The 18,911-nt window shown below is 51.6% G+C and overlaps 1 protein-coding gene across 1 annotated transcript in view; it reads right to left on the minus strand.

The window, feature by feature from the left end:
• Positions 1–201: 201 nt before the first annotated feature.
• FAM53B (family with sequence similarity 53 member B) overlaps positions 202–18,911 on the minus strand; it is a 56,377-nt gene continuing 37,667 nt past the window's right edge. The window contains exon 5 of the mRNA XM_064464353.1: positions 202–4,028. Coding sequence (XP_064320423.1) covers positions 3,699–4,028 — 330 coding nt within the window. The 3' untranslated portion in view covers positions 202–3,698. The remainder of the gene's footprint in view (positions 4,029–18,911) is intronic.

Raw genomic sequence — 18,911 nt, forward strand, 5'->3', positions numbered from 1 at the left:
CCCCCCCTGCCCCCAGCACCCATGGACGTGCAGCACAACCCCTTCAAGGAGAGGAGAGGCCCATGGGGCTCCTGCACCCGCACCCAGCTCTGCCCCATCAAACCCCAGCCCCGAGGGGTAGCGGCGTCCCCCAGCGCCCCCAACCCCACAGCAGCGCCTGGCCGTGGGGACAGCACAGAGAGGCGAGACGCCAGCCAGGGGTTATTGAACCAGGAAGCTTTATTTACACAGTAAAAGTAACAAGCAATTTCCTGAGACTGAGCTGCTCTAGTGCAATCAAGTCATGGAGGGGTACGGGTGGGCAGCCTCCTCGCCCGCCCGGGGAGAGGGCAGCCTGCACCGGCGGGGGCACCTCGGGCAGCCCCTCCCCGGGGACACGCACGTCCCGCTGCGCTTGTGCAATTGCCAGCGAGACTTGGCTACTACAGGTCATAGCTTCAGAAGGCTTTTTTTTTTTTTCTTCTTTTATTTTTTTTTTGGCCATCCTCTTCTTTTGCTTTCTTGAACATCAAACCCATAAACGCTGTAAAGCACTGCTACAATCCTATCACATCCTACGTTAAGTCTGTCTGTTAGCCCGTTCAGCCAGGAGCTTTTTGACAATGCACTTGAAACACAACTTTATTGGCCAAATAGGCTATGCTATAACGTGGAAAAATTACAATCTATTTTACAAATACTTCTTTTTGTCTCTTTTTTAATGTAATCTTTCATAGAACAGGCTCAAAGAGCTGCATCTGCAAACACACAGCAAACTCCCCGTGCGCGTGCTAAGACTTTTCCTATTAAAATCCATTTTTCAGGACTCATGATGATGAACTGTTATTGCCGCTGACAGAGCTTGCTGGCATCCTGAGATGGCTGCTGGCCAGGCTGGGTCATGCCTTGGACAAGCCACCGAGTCTCTCCACAATAATGAGCCTGTGTTAGCTACCTAGCAAGGAATAACATCCATTGTCTGCATATTACTTTAATATCACATTCTGGCAGCCGGCAGGAATTTGCCGGGGAGGGGAGAAGTTACCAAAAAATCTGTGTAATAGGTGAAGTCCTTACAAACCAAGGGCAGGACCCCCAGGGGACGCCCTGCTCTCCCGCTGCGGTCGCTGCGGGCGTAGGGTTTGTGTCTCCTGAACCTCCCCCACGTGCCGGGGAGCAACGCCACTTCTGACTTTACAATCAACAGGATGTCCCCTGAATCTGAGGCACATACTATATTATATTTAATATTTTTAATTACTTTATTTATATATATATTTATATATATATAAATCCACAAATGTTTTACCTCTACAGAGAGAAAAAAAAAATTTAAAAAGTAAGGCTTTCTTAAACTGAGAATAAGTACATGAAATCATACAAACCCAACAACGAAATACCCAACAGAACACCACCGTGGCCTCAAAACCGTCACTAACTGTAGTCTGTGCCTACGCTGACGTGCCCAGTATAAGGCCATGACTCATTGGAAAAGCGTCTTTAGTAAGGCAAACGGGTTGTGCTGTATGTAAACTGAATGCTACGGCTACGTCGAGTACAGCTGGGTAGTGGTCCATCGGTCACCTTCCTACCGGGGCTGGGGTTAGCATGGCACCGGTAAGCAGCCCTTGGAAAGAAAACAGAAGCCCTTAGGAATTACAGCCCCGGTGATGCACATGCGAGAGCCCACCCGGAGCTCTACGGCAGCAGCCGGACATGGATTTGGGTGAATTTGCCCTTTTTCCGGTCAGTCGGGGAGACGGCAGCTGAGGGGGTGCCCGTGGCCAGCGGGAGCTGTGCACCCTGAGACCGGGGACGCGTCAGTGGTGGCGGGTATCGAGCATCAGGAAGACTCAAAGACGAGAACTGTGCTGTGGCTGTGCCGCTGCGGGGACACGGACCGGAGGGGCAGCCTGGGGGAACGCTGGCATGGCTGGACCCTCCCAAAACCTCGGCGGCAGGCAGCGCCTTCCGCTGCAGGAGGGCTAACAATGAAGCCAGGATGTATTTTCTTTTAAACAATGCATCAGGCGACACTTCAAAAGAGCTGGAGGGTTGTCCAAAATGAAAAGACATCCCTGTCATCCCTTCCCCAGAGATTTGGGGCTGGCCCTGCCTGGCAGCACCCGGCCTGGAGGGAGCAGACGTGGCCACCGCCACCAGCAAAACCTCTGCGGTGCCAGGACAGGTATAAAGCTATATAACAGCTGATGGGTTCCACTGTGATGGGAGACACCACACGTATCCCAAACCACCGCAGAAAAAAGTGCACTAAAATAACCAGAAATGATGAATAAAACCTGTACCAGCAGCTCTCAGCCCTTTCTGAGTTACAGACTCCTAAAGCTTTGCCAACGGGTGTACCGAACCCTGTTAAAAAAGGTCATGCCTGCAATTGCTGTTGGTATCGCTGACTTTTTTTTCCTTTCTTGCTTTTACAGAGCTCGGGAAGTAAACCCTGAGCTTGAGGGAACCTGCAGAAGATGCTGGAAGCCACTCGTACAGCTTTCCTAGAGCTTTAGACAAACAAACAAAAACAAAAAAGAGGGAGGAAAAAAAATATGTGTCCTTCTAAACCTGTTAGCAAGTGGACTGCTTATTTTTACCAAAGAGAATCCATATCGTACAAACATAATGGTCACCACTTTATCTGTGCTTAAAAAAGGCACAGGAAGAGGAAAAGCTTTCAGTGCTGCTACCTGGATTTTCAGCCTTTCGCCAGCTGATTTTTTGTCAAGTAACCCCGCAGCATGCCTTGGGCGTGCAGCCCCTTCACAGTAAGACAGAGCAAAAAAATAAGAGGGTGGCAGCAGTGCCTCGGGGAGCAAAGAGGGCACAGCCGCTAGTAAATGGGTAAATGGCCTGGCCCCGCTCAGAATTGGGTGTTGGGAACCCGAGCAAGGGCAGCGCCAAGTTTCCTCCCAATGGTTTGAGAGAGGGGAGTGGGAAGAAAAAAAATAGGGAAGAAAGGCATTGGAGCATCCTTGGGCAGCTGAGCACTGCTGCAGTTGCCACCCTGCGTTGGAGCTGTGTGGGCTGGGGGTCCCTTTAATTCCTCATGAGGAAAAGGAAAATTTGGGGGGGAGGGGAAAAAAAAGTAAAAATCCAGCTTTTACCGTTATTAAGTTTAAGCAAAACACTTCACTTGTGATTTCCTTCTCACGGCACCGCCAGGGACGTGGGGAGCAAGGGGGGTGCTGGGGCCCTCTGGGGTGTGGCAGAAGAGGAGCCGCAGCTGCCCCCACAGCCACCAGCCAGCCCTTGGTTTGCAAATCTCGATATTTCGGTTTCCCCCCACTTTTTCCAGTCCCATGGGTGGTGGTTTCTCCTTGTGTATCCCCTAATAAACAAGTGCGGGTGGGATCCACGGGAGCGTGGCTGGCCCCATCAGCTCCAACCCTATGCTGGCAAAAGCCATTTACTCGCCAAATGCGAGTTTTTGGTGATCCCTGTGCCCGGTTTCCCCAGTTGGACAGGCAGTTTCCTCCAACTAGCTGATCTCTGGCTACAGTAGTTAAAAAGAATTTCAAGATTTACACACGCACGCACACAAATTGCTCTAAATACCTGATGAAATTTTGGCAAAGCTGCTTTGTCCCCTCCAGCTGGCAGGAGGGGAGCAGTGGCAGGACCCCGCAAACCCCGTGCTGGCAGCGAGGAGCCCTCCACGGCTCTGCTGGCAGCCCCCCGACCCCAGGGCGAGAGGACCCACTCCCTCCTCAGTTGTTTTCTATCTGCTCGATATCTATCTCACCATCCAGCTGGAAGAGGCTCTCGGCACCCGTCCCACCACTCCGCCACGCCGCCCCGTCCTCCTCCTTCCCACCACCCTCCTCCTCCTCCTCGCAGGAGAGGTCGTCCCTGCTGGCCTGGCGCTCGTCGACCCGCGAGCGCGGTGGATCCGGCACTGGGGTGCAGGCGGGGGTCCTGCCTGGCATCACCTCCGGGGAGCGGGGGGCCGCGGTCCATGGCTGTGAGCTGGGCAGCCGCTGGGAGCCATCCTCGGCCGCGGTGCTAAGGCAGGTAAGGCTGTTGAAAGTCTGGCGGTTCTGCAAAGGCAAGGGGAAAGAGGCAGCTGAGACTGATCCTGAAGCTGTGCTGGGCTAGAAGTTACACGAGGTGAGCCGAGAGTCCCCTGTCCCCCAAACCTGCCAGCCCATCCCAGCAGAAAGCAAGCAGATGGGCTGAAATGCTCAGCTCGCAGCCGCCGGGTCCCCCGGAGCTGGGCAGCCACTGCGAACTCCCACCTCCCCATCCATGGCAGCTCCTGTGCCTCTCCCATCCCTGCAATGGGCGATGGCATCAAAAACATCCCCGCCCCGGTCCAGATCAGCCCCATCACCACCTCCAGCCCACGCACCTCCCAGTCACACGTGTAAGGCAGTACAGAGCCGTTCCGCCAAAAATAAATTGATGTTTCCAACAGTTCCATTTATTAAAGTAATTAAGACAAACTTCAGCCCTTTTTTAGAGCAGCTGGAGCTCATGTGCTGCTAAACCCTCTGCTGTCGTGGCTCAGGGCTGTCCTCTCTTATTTAAGACCATGTGAGGTCAGTTCTCTGTCCCTTGTCTCTCTAATGAAGAGGCTCCGTGGCTGGTTGCCTTGGCCAGAACCTTGATTTAGTTTATGTACTGTCACGTCTTCAAAACGCTTTCAAAACTCCAAAAACGATGAGGAGCTCGCAGGCATTCAAAACCCTGCGCAGCCTCCCAGAGATGCCGTCTGACCACAGGCGTGCTGACCTGACAGGGCATGCCTTTTACCCAAGTTGTTTTTTTAAAGGAGCAAACTAAATCCTAATTAGCAAATGCCAATGGAAATAACGTGGCCATCCCGCTGGCTGCAGGGCAGAGCGTGTGCTGTAAGCAGGAGACCGAGGAGCATCTCAGCAGCTGGTGCGAGCCTCTTGCAAGAGCCAGCGGGCAGAGCGATGGTGCTTCACGGATGCCCGGCCACGTCCCACCTGATGCACCTGAATGCGCATCCAACAAACACCCGAGGGGGAGGCAGCCCCCATGCTAGCTGAAGGTGCTCCCCTGATCCGTGGCCTCCAAATCCTCGGACACCACACCGATAACTAGGTATGAGCACACGAGCGGCAGTGCTCCCCCCCCCCCCTACATTTGCCTTTCCTGACGTGGGATTTATGTGCAGTATGAAACCTGAAGCATATTTGCAATGAAGCGGGGCTCCAGGTTAGGAGGTTCTTTGCTTTTAAAGATCCCTGTCTCAAGGGAGGCTTTTTCTTAGCGTCAACTGAACCCGCCATGATAAGACCGCAGCATGGGTACACGGCTTGTATATGGTCTATAGGCTTTAGGAGATGGGCACATGAAGAAAAACTACTCTAAAGGAGAAAAACTACACTCCACAGTAAGTTATGGGTAGCTCATGTCTTGGTGGAAATACGGATCAGGTGGGATTCCTCAGAGGCTTCACCAGTGCCTGGCAGCAGTCAGTGTTTTCTTGAACAAGCTGTCTGGTGGGGTTAAATCTGCAAAGACGGACACTGGCAGCTCCTTGAGAGTCTGGAGCAGCACGAAATTGGTAAGTCCAGATGAGTTGACCTCTGAGGAACAGTTTAGGATAAGTGGGTTTAGGCTGGAGACAGCAGGAAGGTGTAGGGGGGTGCATCGTGCTTCCAACAATAAAGATCCTGGAGCACTGCTAAAGATTTCCACAAGCTGTAAAATGTCATCACCAGAACCCGTTAATATAGGTTAGACAAAATGTTGTTAAACTAACATGGATGTTGGGTTGCCTGGGGATAGCAGGGAGGGGAGGAGAGCACTTTGGGTCTCTCGCACTCATTTATCTGGGGGAAGGCAAACACCATGCGGTTTCCATCGCACCCTCTCTCCAAGAGCCTGGGCCAAGCTGAAGCCGGAGTCACCAATAGAGTGTTGATACCTGGCAGAGTCTGCCCTTGCACGGCTCATGACCAAACACGCAGCCTGAATTCACAGCCTTGCTCCAAACATCCTCACCAACGTTCCTGGGGAATTTATGCACATTTGCTTGAGTTGTTTTTCTTTCAAATCCAGGTAAGCTGGGAGTAACTCCACCAGAATAACTTACTCCAGGCTCTAAATGAAGCAAAATCATCCTTTTATGTATCCCCTGAGGGATGCAGATGAAAGCCCCACCTACTTCACACTCCGATCATTTCTTAAGAAATCCAAGGTACTTGTGCCGAATTCCTACCCACCGGCTACGCGCTGCCAAGAGGCTTTGGGCACTGCGCTAAATGACGTACCATGGTGAAAAGAGTTGTTGCTGGAGATGACACAGAGGCTGCTCTATCTAGAAGAAGTTCCTGCTGCCCGAAGAGTTGGCCACTGTGAAAGCTGGGGATGACATTTCACATGGCCTTCAGTCTCTGAAACCCTCCAAAACCCACAAGCCCCAAGCCCATGTGAAAAAACAGGCATTTGTCCTCTAAAAACCCAACTGCACCCAGCCCCCACTCCATCCTTCTATTTTTAAAGTACAAGCCATGCTTCTCCATGCAGTCTGTCTTCTAGGTGCTGAATGCGTAACAGCTTCAAGCCAAGATCTGCACATTGTGGTTAATGGACAACTTGGAAAAGGCCTGAGGACATTGGAAAAATACTTTCTAAGTACTTAGAAAAATTTGCAAGAGTATTTCCAAAAGTGATTTAGGTACTTGAAAGCCTAAGTCTCCTGAAAGTCAACAGCCCTCTCAGAAGTGCAAATCCTTTCTACAAACAAAACTCTGGCACTTCTGAGAATGTCAATTTTTCTCCTTCTGCTAATCGAGCTCATCTCCTGGCTCTGGCACTTCCCTGGGCTTGGTACCCAGGTATGGCTGTGCTGGGCTGCTGCAGGTGGGCAAGAACATCCTCCGAGGACGGAAGATGCCCTACAGTCCTTCGGATTTGGAGACAGGCAATGCCTGTTATGATGAATGAAGGAGGATGCAACCTGGAGAGCAACTAAACAGGTCCGTGACACACCTTTCCCAGCCAAATGAAAACTGTTTCCAAGCTCGGACACATCTCGTGGAACAGCCATGAATGTACTTGACTTTCAGGGAAATTTTGCATTTCATTGGACTTTGGCAAGATAATCAAGCCAACAGTCTCATTTTTCCCGCTCAAATCCACACATGCTGCAACCCAACATTTTCCATGCAGAGCCTTGAGTCGTTCCAGGTAATATTTTTACCTTCCTTGTAAGAGGATGGAAAAAGCCTTCCGACAGTCCCGCAGCTTCCAGAGCTGCAGCGGCTGCTCATGGAGGAAGGCCACGTGCGGGTGCCAGGTGGAGGCACTCTCTCTGACGCAGCTTTGCCGGTGCTCTGCTCGGAAAACAAGTTTTCACAGGCATCAGCTGCTGCGAAATCCCATGCCTCACCTTCCCAGTTGGGGGGGGACGGCCGCCACGCAGCCGGGGTCGGCATTGTAAGGGTGCGGGGAGGTACGTTTTGGGGAAGGGTCCCCCCAAGATGGTGATAACCGAGCCAGCATCACCCGCACTGGCTGCGGAGCTGTGGCAGACCAGCCACGACGATCAACGCAGCGTCTGTTCTCAAACCATCAGGAGTATTTTGCTCAGTTTTTTATTTATTGGGTGAATTTAGCGCGTGCTGACAAGCTGAGCTGGCAAAACCAGGCAGTCAAGTCCTCTATTGATGCCGGCCAAAGAACAGTTTTGGTGGCACAATGTGGTGCTTGTTCCCCATGGCCAGGCAGCCCTGGGCCCCCTCCGAGCCCCTCCACAACCTTGTCCTTCAGCACCAGACCGAAAGGGGTAGCAGGCATCCCAACTGCTCTTGATCTCAAGAAAACCATGGGAATCCAGGCATCCTCCCGGATCTGACAGAGAGGGCTTTTGGGAGATGCTTGTGCCCCTCCTGACTTCACCCAGTGAGCATCAGTAACGTACTTTCCACCCAAAACACTTTTTGCTCACAACCGCAATAACCCATTTCTGACCATTTGAGATGCTGGTTTGTCTCCCCCCAGCCCTCCCTGAAACTGCAGCAATCCAGCACGCCGGGCAATCCCTCAGAGAGAGGAAGAAGATGAGACATTACTAAAGCAAGCACCTTAAATAAGAAGCCCTTGGCTGCTCAGGACGAGCCACAGGGCTGCCAGCTGACCTCCAGAGCAAAACCCTTGCATGATGACCAAGCTTAGGCTACGTCTCCTTCCCGCAGGGCTCTCGTGACGCTCTGCACCATGCAGGGACCAAGGCTAAAAGCCAGGAAGGCTGTGAGAACTGACTCATCCCCCACATCCATCCTTTTCCACAGGCTTTTCCTTCCCTTGAATGTGTGTCCCTGTGGGGGATGGGGGCCGGAGGCTGGCAGCCCCGACAGTGAGTGAGCTGGAGAAATCCCTCAGCAACATTTCTTCGTATAACTCTTCCCCTCGTAAAACACCCAGCTGTGAGCTTTTCCCTGAAACACGTCCCTGCAAACACCATGGATCTGCTAGAATAAATATTAGCAGGACCGTGATCCCCGCAGTGATCACGGCTTTTGCACACACACTTTTTTCCCCCACCCTGCCAGGTGATTGCCGCAATTTTCCTGGGGAAGGTGTAACGCTACAAGCTGTCAGCACCACCGGCCCTACCTACCAAGCTGTCATCACCTACCGTTAGCACACTGGGCTACAGTTGCTTCATAAAGCTGAAAATAACCTGGTGCCAGAAGGAAAGGAGGAAGCGGGCAGCAAGCGGTGCTGCTCCGTGCGGGGACGATGCAGCTCTGCCAGCCCTCCCCATCCAGCACCAGCCAGCAGTCTCCTCCACTGGGGGCTTCTCTGCCCAGCTCGGGTTTAAATCACTCTTGGAGGCAAACTTCTCCTGTAAAATACCTTCAACCTGGGTTGTTATCTGCTGTGTTTGTCGTCTGCATCACAGCAAAGACCTGCCTGGCATTTGTGTCATGGAAAGTGCTCATCCATGCTGCTAGGATGGCCAGGTGCTGGCAACTAGAAAATGGGTCTCCTTTGGTTTTAAAGCTCCACAGAACTTCACTATAACAACTGCTGTTATCCAGGCCAGGCACATACGCACACATACATTGCTCTCCCCACTTTTAAGGCACCCACAGTCTTCCCCAACTCCATCGCCAGGCTGGTGCTCCCAAGTGAGTGAGAAGGGGAGGAAGGGAGACGGCGAGGGAGCTGCACCGGGCAGAGCAAGGAGATCTGCTCAGCCCTGAGGCTAGAACAACCAACTTCTCCTCGACATAACAACGAGGAGCATCTCAGGAGCTTTGCCAACAGCCCCTGGCTGCAGCACAGGCGCCGGGGCCGCTCACTGGCCATGCACGTTACCGGCTCGGCAGATGCCCCAGACAGGTCTCACCAGCACCTCACTTGCGGCTGTTTGGCTTCCCCAAAAAGCAGGAGACGTGGCTGTCTCGCCCCGAGCAGTGCTGGCGACCGCTGCCGCACATGGCTCAGCAGCACCGGCTTCCAAGATCAACACTGCCATTGCGGCGGGGGGGGGACTTGGGTCTTACACAGACCCCGTCCTCCTGCAGAAAGAGCCTCTGAGCAATGAATGAAGTGTCAGGAAAGAAACGACTGAAATAGGTGAGGAAGGAAAACACAGGAGGCAGTTATGAGGTATATGAAACACAAACGGAGCTCATGTGCCTGGTGCAGAGCCAGAGCCGGGTTATGCACAGTGGTGCCACGTCAGGGAGCTCAAACTCATCCACTGTTTTGGGTTAGATTTTATCTATGGAGGCACTGAATAATTTGTAGGCACCCCTGCACCCTTCATCAGGCTGACGTGCGGCAGAGCGTGCCTGCAGCAGCATTCCCCGTACGGAGGGGATGGCTCCCCGCGCTGCTCCCAGCAGGTACCACGATGCTGCCCTTGTTTTCAGGGTCTGTCTTCCCAGCTCTTCCCCATCTCACCAGCTAATGAAGAGGAATATTTACATATCCCCAATCCTAATTTTGCAATAATAGGCATTGGCGCTTAGATGGTGCGTTGGAAGTCTACAGCTTTAGCAGATAATTTTGCTTTTATTCTGTTTGGTGTGAAAAACAGCTTTCACAAGCAGGCTCAGAAATATCTATTATCCTACCGAGCCACTTCACACCACAGTATTAAACAAACAAAACAAAAAAAAGCAAGAAGGAGGCTTTAAGTCATTAATATTACTGCTGCGTCTGGATCCTGTAATTTGGTTTTACTTGCAGTTTTGCTCTTGTCGTCAGAGCTCTCTAGCTGCCCTAACAACAGTGAGGATTTTTAGTGGCTTTCCCCAAATGCAAAAGAAAAAGCTATCATATCACCCACCGATGGGAACCACCCTAGTGCTACAGAGCCCCAGGGAGATACAGGAGAGGCGCATCCCCAGAATCATGGAGAAATACAGCAGGCATGGCTATGCATGGGATCAGAGAGCAGTGATGCTCTCCAGGGCTCGACCGTCCCACCCGTGTGCAGCACCGCAGCATCCTGCACATGGGGACTCAGTCCCAGCGCAGCCTCCTGGCCCATTCCCATTCATAATGATAATTGGAGGAAATCCTCATTTCCTGCCAAGAACAAATATTTTCCCTAACAGACACTGAACCCGTCGCTATGAGCGGGAGAAATCCATTCGCTCAGACAGGTCATTAGGCAGCCCCACGAGCAACTGCTGTGTATTTATTTATTTCCAGGTTGTCCATCCTTCCTGTGCCCAGCCGTTTGCTGCCTCCTTGGCTTCTTCTCTGCATCCCAGGAGGCCAGAGGCTGCTCCCTGCTGCAGCAGAGCATCCCCAGAGCACTGCAGGGGACTCACACCGACACACTCAGGGCTCCTGAGAGCCTAGCAGAGAGGGTGGCATCGGGGCCGGGCTGCTCTCCTGATGATGCTACTGCAACGCCACGGGTTTATTTAACTGGAGTGGTTCTGGCATGAGCAATGGTGAGCCTGAACCCGGCTCGTCCCCAGAGCTGGGAAAACTTCAGGGTTTGAAGGGGCTCATCTTCGGGGAAAGCCAGAGATGCTGGTATTTTGACATGTCCCAAGTTAGGATGAAACATCACCAATATGGAATTATTATTTTTTTTTAAAATCACCTTTTTTGAGAATCTCAGCCTTATTCCCTTTTCATATTATTTGCATAATTTTCAGTAAAGAAATAATATTTCTATTCTACTACTGTGCTCTCACTTCGTGCCCTAAATTAGAAAGCAAGACCTTATAGAAATCAAAACCAAACTTCCAAAAATCTCTCATTCAATTCCCTTAGCAAAATGCTTTCTGAAATTCTCTCATTTCACCAAATCAGTCTATTTCAGTGGAAACCTGCTCCAGCTGAACACTTCCACCTGACTTCTCCTGCTATAATTCACGTAGCGGTACCAGCAGATGCCCGGCATTACGTCCCACACCAATCTTGTCACCAGCATGGGGACAGTGTCAGTGGACACCACCTCCCTGGCAATGACATGAAGCCTTTATTTGCACCAGCACTTTGATTAATATATGCCCCAAAGTGCTTGAGACAAAGAGGTGACTCCCTCTCGGGATGATATTGATGCAGCAGGACACTCCTCTGTGCCGAGGAGATGCAGAGCAGGACGGACCGCAGCAATGAAGAATTGGGGTGGCTGCAGGTGTGGAGTATCCCATAGCTTCAGCAGCGCTGTTAAAGAAACTACCAGCAAGTAAAGGGATAAAATCATATCACGGATGACCATAAATCCATAATTTATGGAAAGGCAGTGCTGCGGTGTGTAAACCTGGGACATGAAACACGAAGCAGGAGGTGCAAGCGTGTACCTAATCCCAAATAGTTCCCTGTGCCAGCGCCTCACCTCCCGCAACACACAGGGAGCAGGCTTAGCACACGGTGACTAATTGAAGGCGCTAATGGTAGCCTGCTTTTCCCCAGGTATCACATTAATGTTGGGTTGGATTAAAAATGTGAGAGGAGTAAGTAATCTGGAGTCATGTACCCATAACTTCTCCTATGGAATAATTTCCTAAGTGGGTGTTCAATGGCTGGGACTCCCCGTGTCTTGCCTTGGCAGGGAAAACGCACTGAGTGTCTCCCCAGCCTGGGCACGGCCTCTGGTTCTGTTTTTCCAAGCTCAAGCTGGGACCTGGGGTACCTGCTTCCGGACAGGGGACCTGTGACGAGCAATGGCTCACGTGGCGATTTATGCTGTGCAGGCGGCACGTGACAAGTCACCATCCTCCAAATAACCTCCTCAAAGCACTTAAATACCGATTGATCCCCACACCTCAGATGCAAGGCAGGTGACAGCCCCGTGATGAAAACAGGCAGAAAACCCAGGGAGCAGGTGATAAAACCACCTGAGCTGGACACACCAAGTGCAGGGCAGACCCCCCCGCACGATGCAGGGTGCTACCTGGGGCAGCCGAGGATGCCTCCCATCACAGGCACCTGCACCCACCGTCGCACCCAGCACTGTGGCCTCCTGCAAATTAAGTGCAGGCTTGAAGTACACATCACTTTTCCGACACAGTCTCCATTTCATGCTAAACCTGAGCACCTTTCTCTTGAAAAGAAATCTGAACTGCCCTCCTAGTTTATTTAGTACTGCTTTCTGAAATGCTCTGGGAGAGTTTTGCAAGGCAAGAGACTCCCAAGTAACTTGTGACCCATCACTACCAAAATTTTGCACTGAAAAAATATTTTCTACAAAACCACCAGCTGCCCAGGAGGCCACAGCCACGTTTCCCTGTGCCCAAAGGAGCCGTTGCCACTGCTGCACTGGGCTTAGCCGCAGATCCAAAATCTGCACCCTGCTCCATCCTTCAAATCCTCAGGCAGAAGAAGATGTGATCGATGAGGCACCTTTGAGGGGAGAAAAGCCCGACTGCTGTCTGCAAATCCTGCCACTGCTGCATTCACCTGAACCGTGGGAGGGAGCAGCAAGCCTGGAAATATCCTGGAGTGCTGGGGTTTGGGTGTGGGTTTTTTAAAAACAGCATGAACAACCACTTTGGCCGCTGCTTTTGAGCATGTCGAGTCACTCAAGGATGAATCTCTGTGCTTTATCAAAACCATTCTTCAGGTCCATGTAGCGTATGAGCCTGTGCACCAGAGGGTTAAACAGCATGTGGTGAATCAGATGCACGACCTGGCGATACAGTCAGATTTTATGTGTGTTTGGGGCAGACACTGCCAAGCTTTGTTTGTGTTTCCAGCCTTTTCCTCCCATGAGTGAACAAGGGGGCAACACCTACCACACGTCCCTGGACCCTGCAGCAGGATGGAGCCGGGAGCAGGGATGGAGCTGGGAGCAGGGAGCTGCATGGCCCTCGGTACCGCAGGGCCGTCCGGCACTTGGACCCCCCCTCACCCCAGCAACAGATGCTGCTGGAGAAGCCCGTCCAGACACACAAGTCCTGATCCGTGCTGGAAAAGTGATTTTATGGCAGAAAATCCCATGTCCCTGGGCATGGTCCATTTCTGCTTCCACAGCTGAATTTATTTTCAGCCCATTGTGTTTGGTGAGTCACAAATTTATAACTGGGCAGATGGGACCATTTCGACTGTAAAATCAAAACAATGGATGTCATTGCATTACATGTTATTGCTATTAAAAGCTCTGTTGAGTAACTAAAATAGAGCCTACTACAATAAATCACCTCCTACAAGCATCCTCTGACTATACCGAAGTACCTTGCCTGAAATGGTCGGTCCAGAGCTGCAGCAACAAATCAGCTTTTTATAGGGAGACGGATCTTTTTTGTGTGCTACTTCTGGCAGTGATATGACCCGCTACCTAAGAGCAAGGTTTTATTGCTGTGGGTAGCACCCAAATTACATCCTACCTGAGCCAGCATGGCTTAGGAGCTTATAAGCCTTAGGAGCTTATGGGCAGGGGTAGGTGAAAAAATGCATTGCCTTCATTTTTCCATTTGGGAAATGAGACAGGGAAGCTTCCTTGAAGGACATTTGCAGAGGAGGCAGGAATGGAGCTGATGCATATGAGGTCCAGTCCAGTGCCATATCTTCAAAAGCATCCATTCCTCTTAACATATTGCCCTCTGTACACTAAAACATATATCCACTTGGATATATGGCCAATCTATGATGCCCAAAAAAAAGCTTTCGTTTTTAGTGCAGTATAGGGAAAAACTGATGCAAAACATCTCTGAAAGCAATGGAAATGTTTCAGGGGTGGAGTTCCTTGCAGTGTACGAGCATGCCCGCTGGTGTCGCAGGCAGGAGGATGTCAGCAATGTGGGCAACCTTAATGAGTACCACTTGGTCCACCTGCCTTGGTGCACACCAGCCAAGACGAAGTTTGCTGTACTTCAGCAAATCTGGAGACTTGTTTGTCAAAGGAATAGAGAGGGAAAAAAAACCCGTTAACAGTTCGTGCCAGGAGTAAACATCATTATGAACCTGATTTCCAATATTGGCTTGAATTTTTTTCAACTACTTGTGTTTTTAAATTAAAAAAATATACCGGGGCAATGAATGACGATGGTGGCATGTGTAACAGTCTGACCAAAGTTAAATCCAGCTGGCCTCTGAGGTTCTCTGAGCCCTCCGAACCAAGACATTTTCTTTTGATCCTGTACCGAAGGCTTTTTCCCACCAAGCCACAAATTGACCTTTGCAGGCTCTCATTTGTGTTTATTTAAAAAACACTGGGGCTTGGAAGCTGGAATCTGTCTCAGAAGTTACATCAATAGCAAACTATTTCCTGGGATACAACTGGAATTTAAAACCTCCAGTTTTTTGCCTGTCACTACCTTTTGGCAATATTTGCCACTGGCTCGAGTGGGTGCCGACGCTGACTGAGATCAGTACCGCCCCTCCTGCCTTCACCAGCAAGCCTGAAAGCTGCCAAAATTTAAACAGAAAATCTTCTCAGATGGAAATTTAGAGAATTTTACCCCACGAGGAAAGAGCTGGGTGGTCAGAGAGGAGAGGCCACTTCTCCCATCCTGCAGTTTGAAACTTCTCCTTACTCAGCATCAAGACCAGCCCAAAACATTACCAAGCTGGTGGGCTGTTTAATTCAGCTTTAGGAGTCTACGGGCTCCGTCATGCATGGATCCTCATGGAAACTGCCATTAGTCCTTAGTTTGGAGGGGACAACAAGGCAGGGGACAGCCTGGCTCCCAACCATCAAGATCTTTACACACCCCTTTACACACTCCTCTGGATCTCCAGCCCAGGCTGAAGCTGATTTTACCCCTGAAAAACACCAGAACCACCCATCCACGTTTCAGGAGGATGCTCTTGTGATTCCTGTGCAGATGACTCCATCCTGCACCAGCACGTGCTCCCTGGAGGACAGTGAAGTCACCCCATGAATGGCACTGCCTGTCTACGGCAGCCAGCACACAACGTGAATAGTCCCGTTATACTCAGCTCCCACATCTCAGCACCCTTCCCATAACAGGCGCCTGTCAGGCACAGAGTCTTCTATATAACTCCTCCTTATCAAGCACACGCACAGAATCCCAGAATGGCAGGGGCTGGAAGGCACCTCTGGAGCTCACCCCATCCCACTCCCTGCTTGAGCAGGCACCCCCAGAGCAGGGGCACAGGGCCGCGTCCAGGCGGCGGGTGAATGTCCCCAGGGAAGGGACCCCACAGCCCCTCTGGGCAGCCTGTGCCCCTGCTCTGGCACCCGCACAGGGAAGGGGTTTGTCCTCATGTTCAGGGGGAACTTCCCGTGTTCCAGCTTGTGCCTGTGGCCCCTTGGCCTGTCGCTGGGCACCACTGAAAAGAGCCCAGTCCCATCCTCCTGACACCCACCCTTTAGATATTTATAAGCATCGATGAGATCCCCCCTCAGCCTTGTCTTCTCCAGGCTGAACCAACCCAGGTCTCTCAGCCTTTCCTCACAAGGGAGATGCTCCAGCCCCCTGAGCATCTTGGTAGCTCTGCGCTGGCCTTGCTCCAGCAGTTCCGTGTCCTTCTTGAACTGGGGGGCCCAGAACTGGACGCAGCACTGCAGATGTGGCCTCACTGGGGCAGAGCAGAGGGGGAAGAGAACCTCCCTCGCCCTGCTGGCCACACTCCTTTTAATGCACCCCAGGACACCGCTGGCCCCCTTGGCCCCAAGGGCCCGGTGCTGGCTCAGGGTCACCTCGCTGCCCCCCAGCACCCCCAGGGCCTCTCAGCAGAGCCGCTCCCCAGCAGGTCCCCCCCAGCCTGTGCTGGTGCGGGGGGCTGTTCCTCTCCAGGGGCAGGACCCGACACTTGCTCCTGTTGAATTCCCTGAGGTTCCCCTGGGCCCAGCTCTCCAGCCTGCCCAGGCCTCGCTGGATGCCAGCACGGCCTCTGGTGCATCAGCCGCTGCTCCCAGCTTGGGATCGTCAGCGAACTTGCTGAGGGGACGCTCTGTCCCGTCGCCCAGGTCATTGATGAACATGTTGAACAGGGCTGGACCCAGCACAGACCCCTGGGGAACACCGCTAGTTACGGGCCTCCAACCAGACTCTGCTCCGTTGATCACAACCCTCTGAGCTCTGCCGTTCAGCCAGTTCTCGATACACCTCACTGTCCTCTCATCTAACCCACACTTCCTTAGCTTGTCTGTGAGGATGTTATGGGAGACAGTGTTGAAACACTGTCTTCCATACACCAGTGAGGATTCACCCAGTGCTTCTTCCTCACCACCTTCTAAGCTGGTGTCCACTGCTGCCAGTACCCTCTCCTCCAACCTTCCTGGCCCATCTGCAGGGCAGACAGCTCTTTATGGTGAATTCATAACCACGGGAAGCCCTCCATAACCCTGGGGAGATGCAAGGGCATAGTATATTTTAGTTGCCTTATTTGTTCTATAGCAACTACTCTCTGTCCCACATACTATATAATAAGGAGCTTCACGGAGGAGAAGTAGTTTGTCAGCTGTCTGGGACAACTCAGTGTTCCTGGGTACAACCCTTGCAGGAAAGTAAATGGATGTTAGAGAAAACTCAGGAGGAGAAGACATCGGCAGTACAGTATTTGTTATGAGAGATGCAGCTCTTCAAACTGCAAATACTTTGAAGGCTCACAAAGAAGCCAAAACCTTGTGGAGCCATCAGAAATGGGGTACAGGTGCCACCCCCAGCTTTCCCTGATTACCAGTGCACAGATCCTAGCAGTGCACTTACAACTGGCAGGAACCAATACCTCTCATGACACCTGACAATTACTGCCGGCGGTGCTATGGCTTACACCCCACACAGAGGTTTGTGCCTTTCTTTCCACAGCAAGTTGTATTTCCAAATGCTACAACACCATCCTCCATTTCCAGCCGAGGCTACCCCTGCTTGAGGTTAGTGCTGCAGGGAACAGGGCTGGGGTTAAACAAATACATATATAATTTTTTATATATATATTAAAATGATTCACTTTAAAAAAAAACACCTGTAAAAAGGATAGCTGTGTTAACACTAATTAAAATTTCTCAGTAACAACCATATCAAAATTTTACAAGGCAGGAAACAGAATGGGCAAGAGATAGCGAGGGCTTGTTTTGCCATTGCCAGGGATGATTGCAAATTCTCATTCGGGCGGCCGTCGTCAGTGTGACAGACATGTTACGCCTCCGTTGCAGCTCCCCACAGCCTGTGTGAAGGAAGGCAATCTGCTCAGCCAGCACACACACGCCAACATCAGGGTTGGCCCGTGGCTCAGCTCCCCATAGATGACTCAGACAAGGCACCGAACCCAGCGTTCGCAGTGCCGCGAGGCGTTTCGGCACACAGCACCCCAAATCCTGCAGGAAATGTTGACACAGAGATGCTGGGAAGCAGCGGATGCGGAGGTGGGAGATGGCAAGTCCCAGGTCACCACACAGCAAGGCGCCCTTTGGAGAAGAATTGCACCAGACCATGGGAGAGGAAGACCAAGCAGGTGTCTCTCCACCACACAGCATCTCTGGCAGACTCTCAGGGTTTTTTTAGAAAAATCCATTTTTCTCACAGCCAGCTTCTCCAAGTGCCTTGCAAAAGGTGAAACCACATATTCCTGTCAAAATCAGCCCAGCTGAGAGGACATTTGTGGTCCAAGCCACCTCCCATCACCCTTGCAACGTTGCTCATCTCCTATATTTTTTAGGCTCACCCACATCAGAAAAAGAAAACCAGCTCTTTGAGAAACCTCCCATTTCATGGGAAAATCTGATCCCGACCATTTCTGATCACATCCTGCTGGTATGGACACGGTCCCCGGAGCTGTGAGACCAAGAGCACTGTGCCTAGGAAGGAGACCACGTTGCCACGAGATTAACTAACACACTGTCAGAACAACTGCTGGGATTTCGGAGGTGGACGTTGCCCTCCTTAGGCTTGTGCTTTGCGTGGAAAGGGGAAGAAAAAGCTGACAGTGGAAAGCAAGCCTGAGCCCTGCACCGAAATGAGAGGATGGTTGATACCCTCATTTTAAGGGGCACAAGGGTGGTCAGAGATGCCAGGCACCCCCCCCCCCAGTACCCAGCTCCTCCTTGCTTGGGGTGAAGAACAGAAACCGGCCTTGTCACATCTCACCTGCCTCCAGACGCTGGGGATAATTAAATGACACATCATTGTCACCCACTTGCTTGAGTACAGCCGCTGGGTTTACACCCAGTTCGAAGGTGAAGAGGCACAAAGCAGAGAGCATTGGTGAGAATTTAAAAAGAGCAGAAGGATTTTCATGGTGCTGTGGCTTTTAAAAATTGTTGTTTCAAAGACAACCATGTTCATGGCCTGGTTTCTGCCTGAAGTTGAAGCCTCTCTGGTTTGGTGCCGTATGCATAAGTAAGAAGGGGAGCAACATGGGCTCACCTCCCCTCTCTGAGCTATGGGAATTGCAGAGAGAAGAGACAAAACCAGGATTCCGAGGAATTAAAGGCAATGCTTTCCCAAGTATCTTCCCTCCCAGCAGAACTTTAACATTTAGGTCTCTTTCTTAATTAGCCCAGTTATGTGGGCATGTAATTGCTTCCAGGAGCGGCTCCCTTCCCTCCTGCCTGGCCT

This window comes from Phalacrocorax carbo, chromosome 12 (genome assembly GCF_963921805.1).
Source record: "Phalacrocorax carbo chromosome 12, bPhaCar2.1, whole genome shotgun sequence".
Classification (NCBI taxonomy): Eukaryota; Metazoa; Chordata; class Aves; order Suliformes; family Phalacrocoracidae; genus Phalacrocorax; species Phalacrocorax carbo.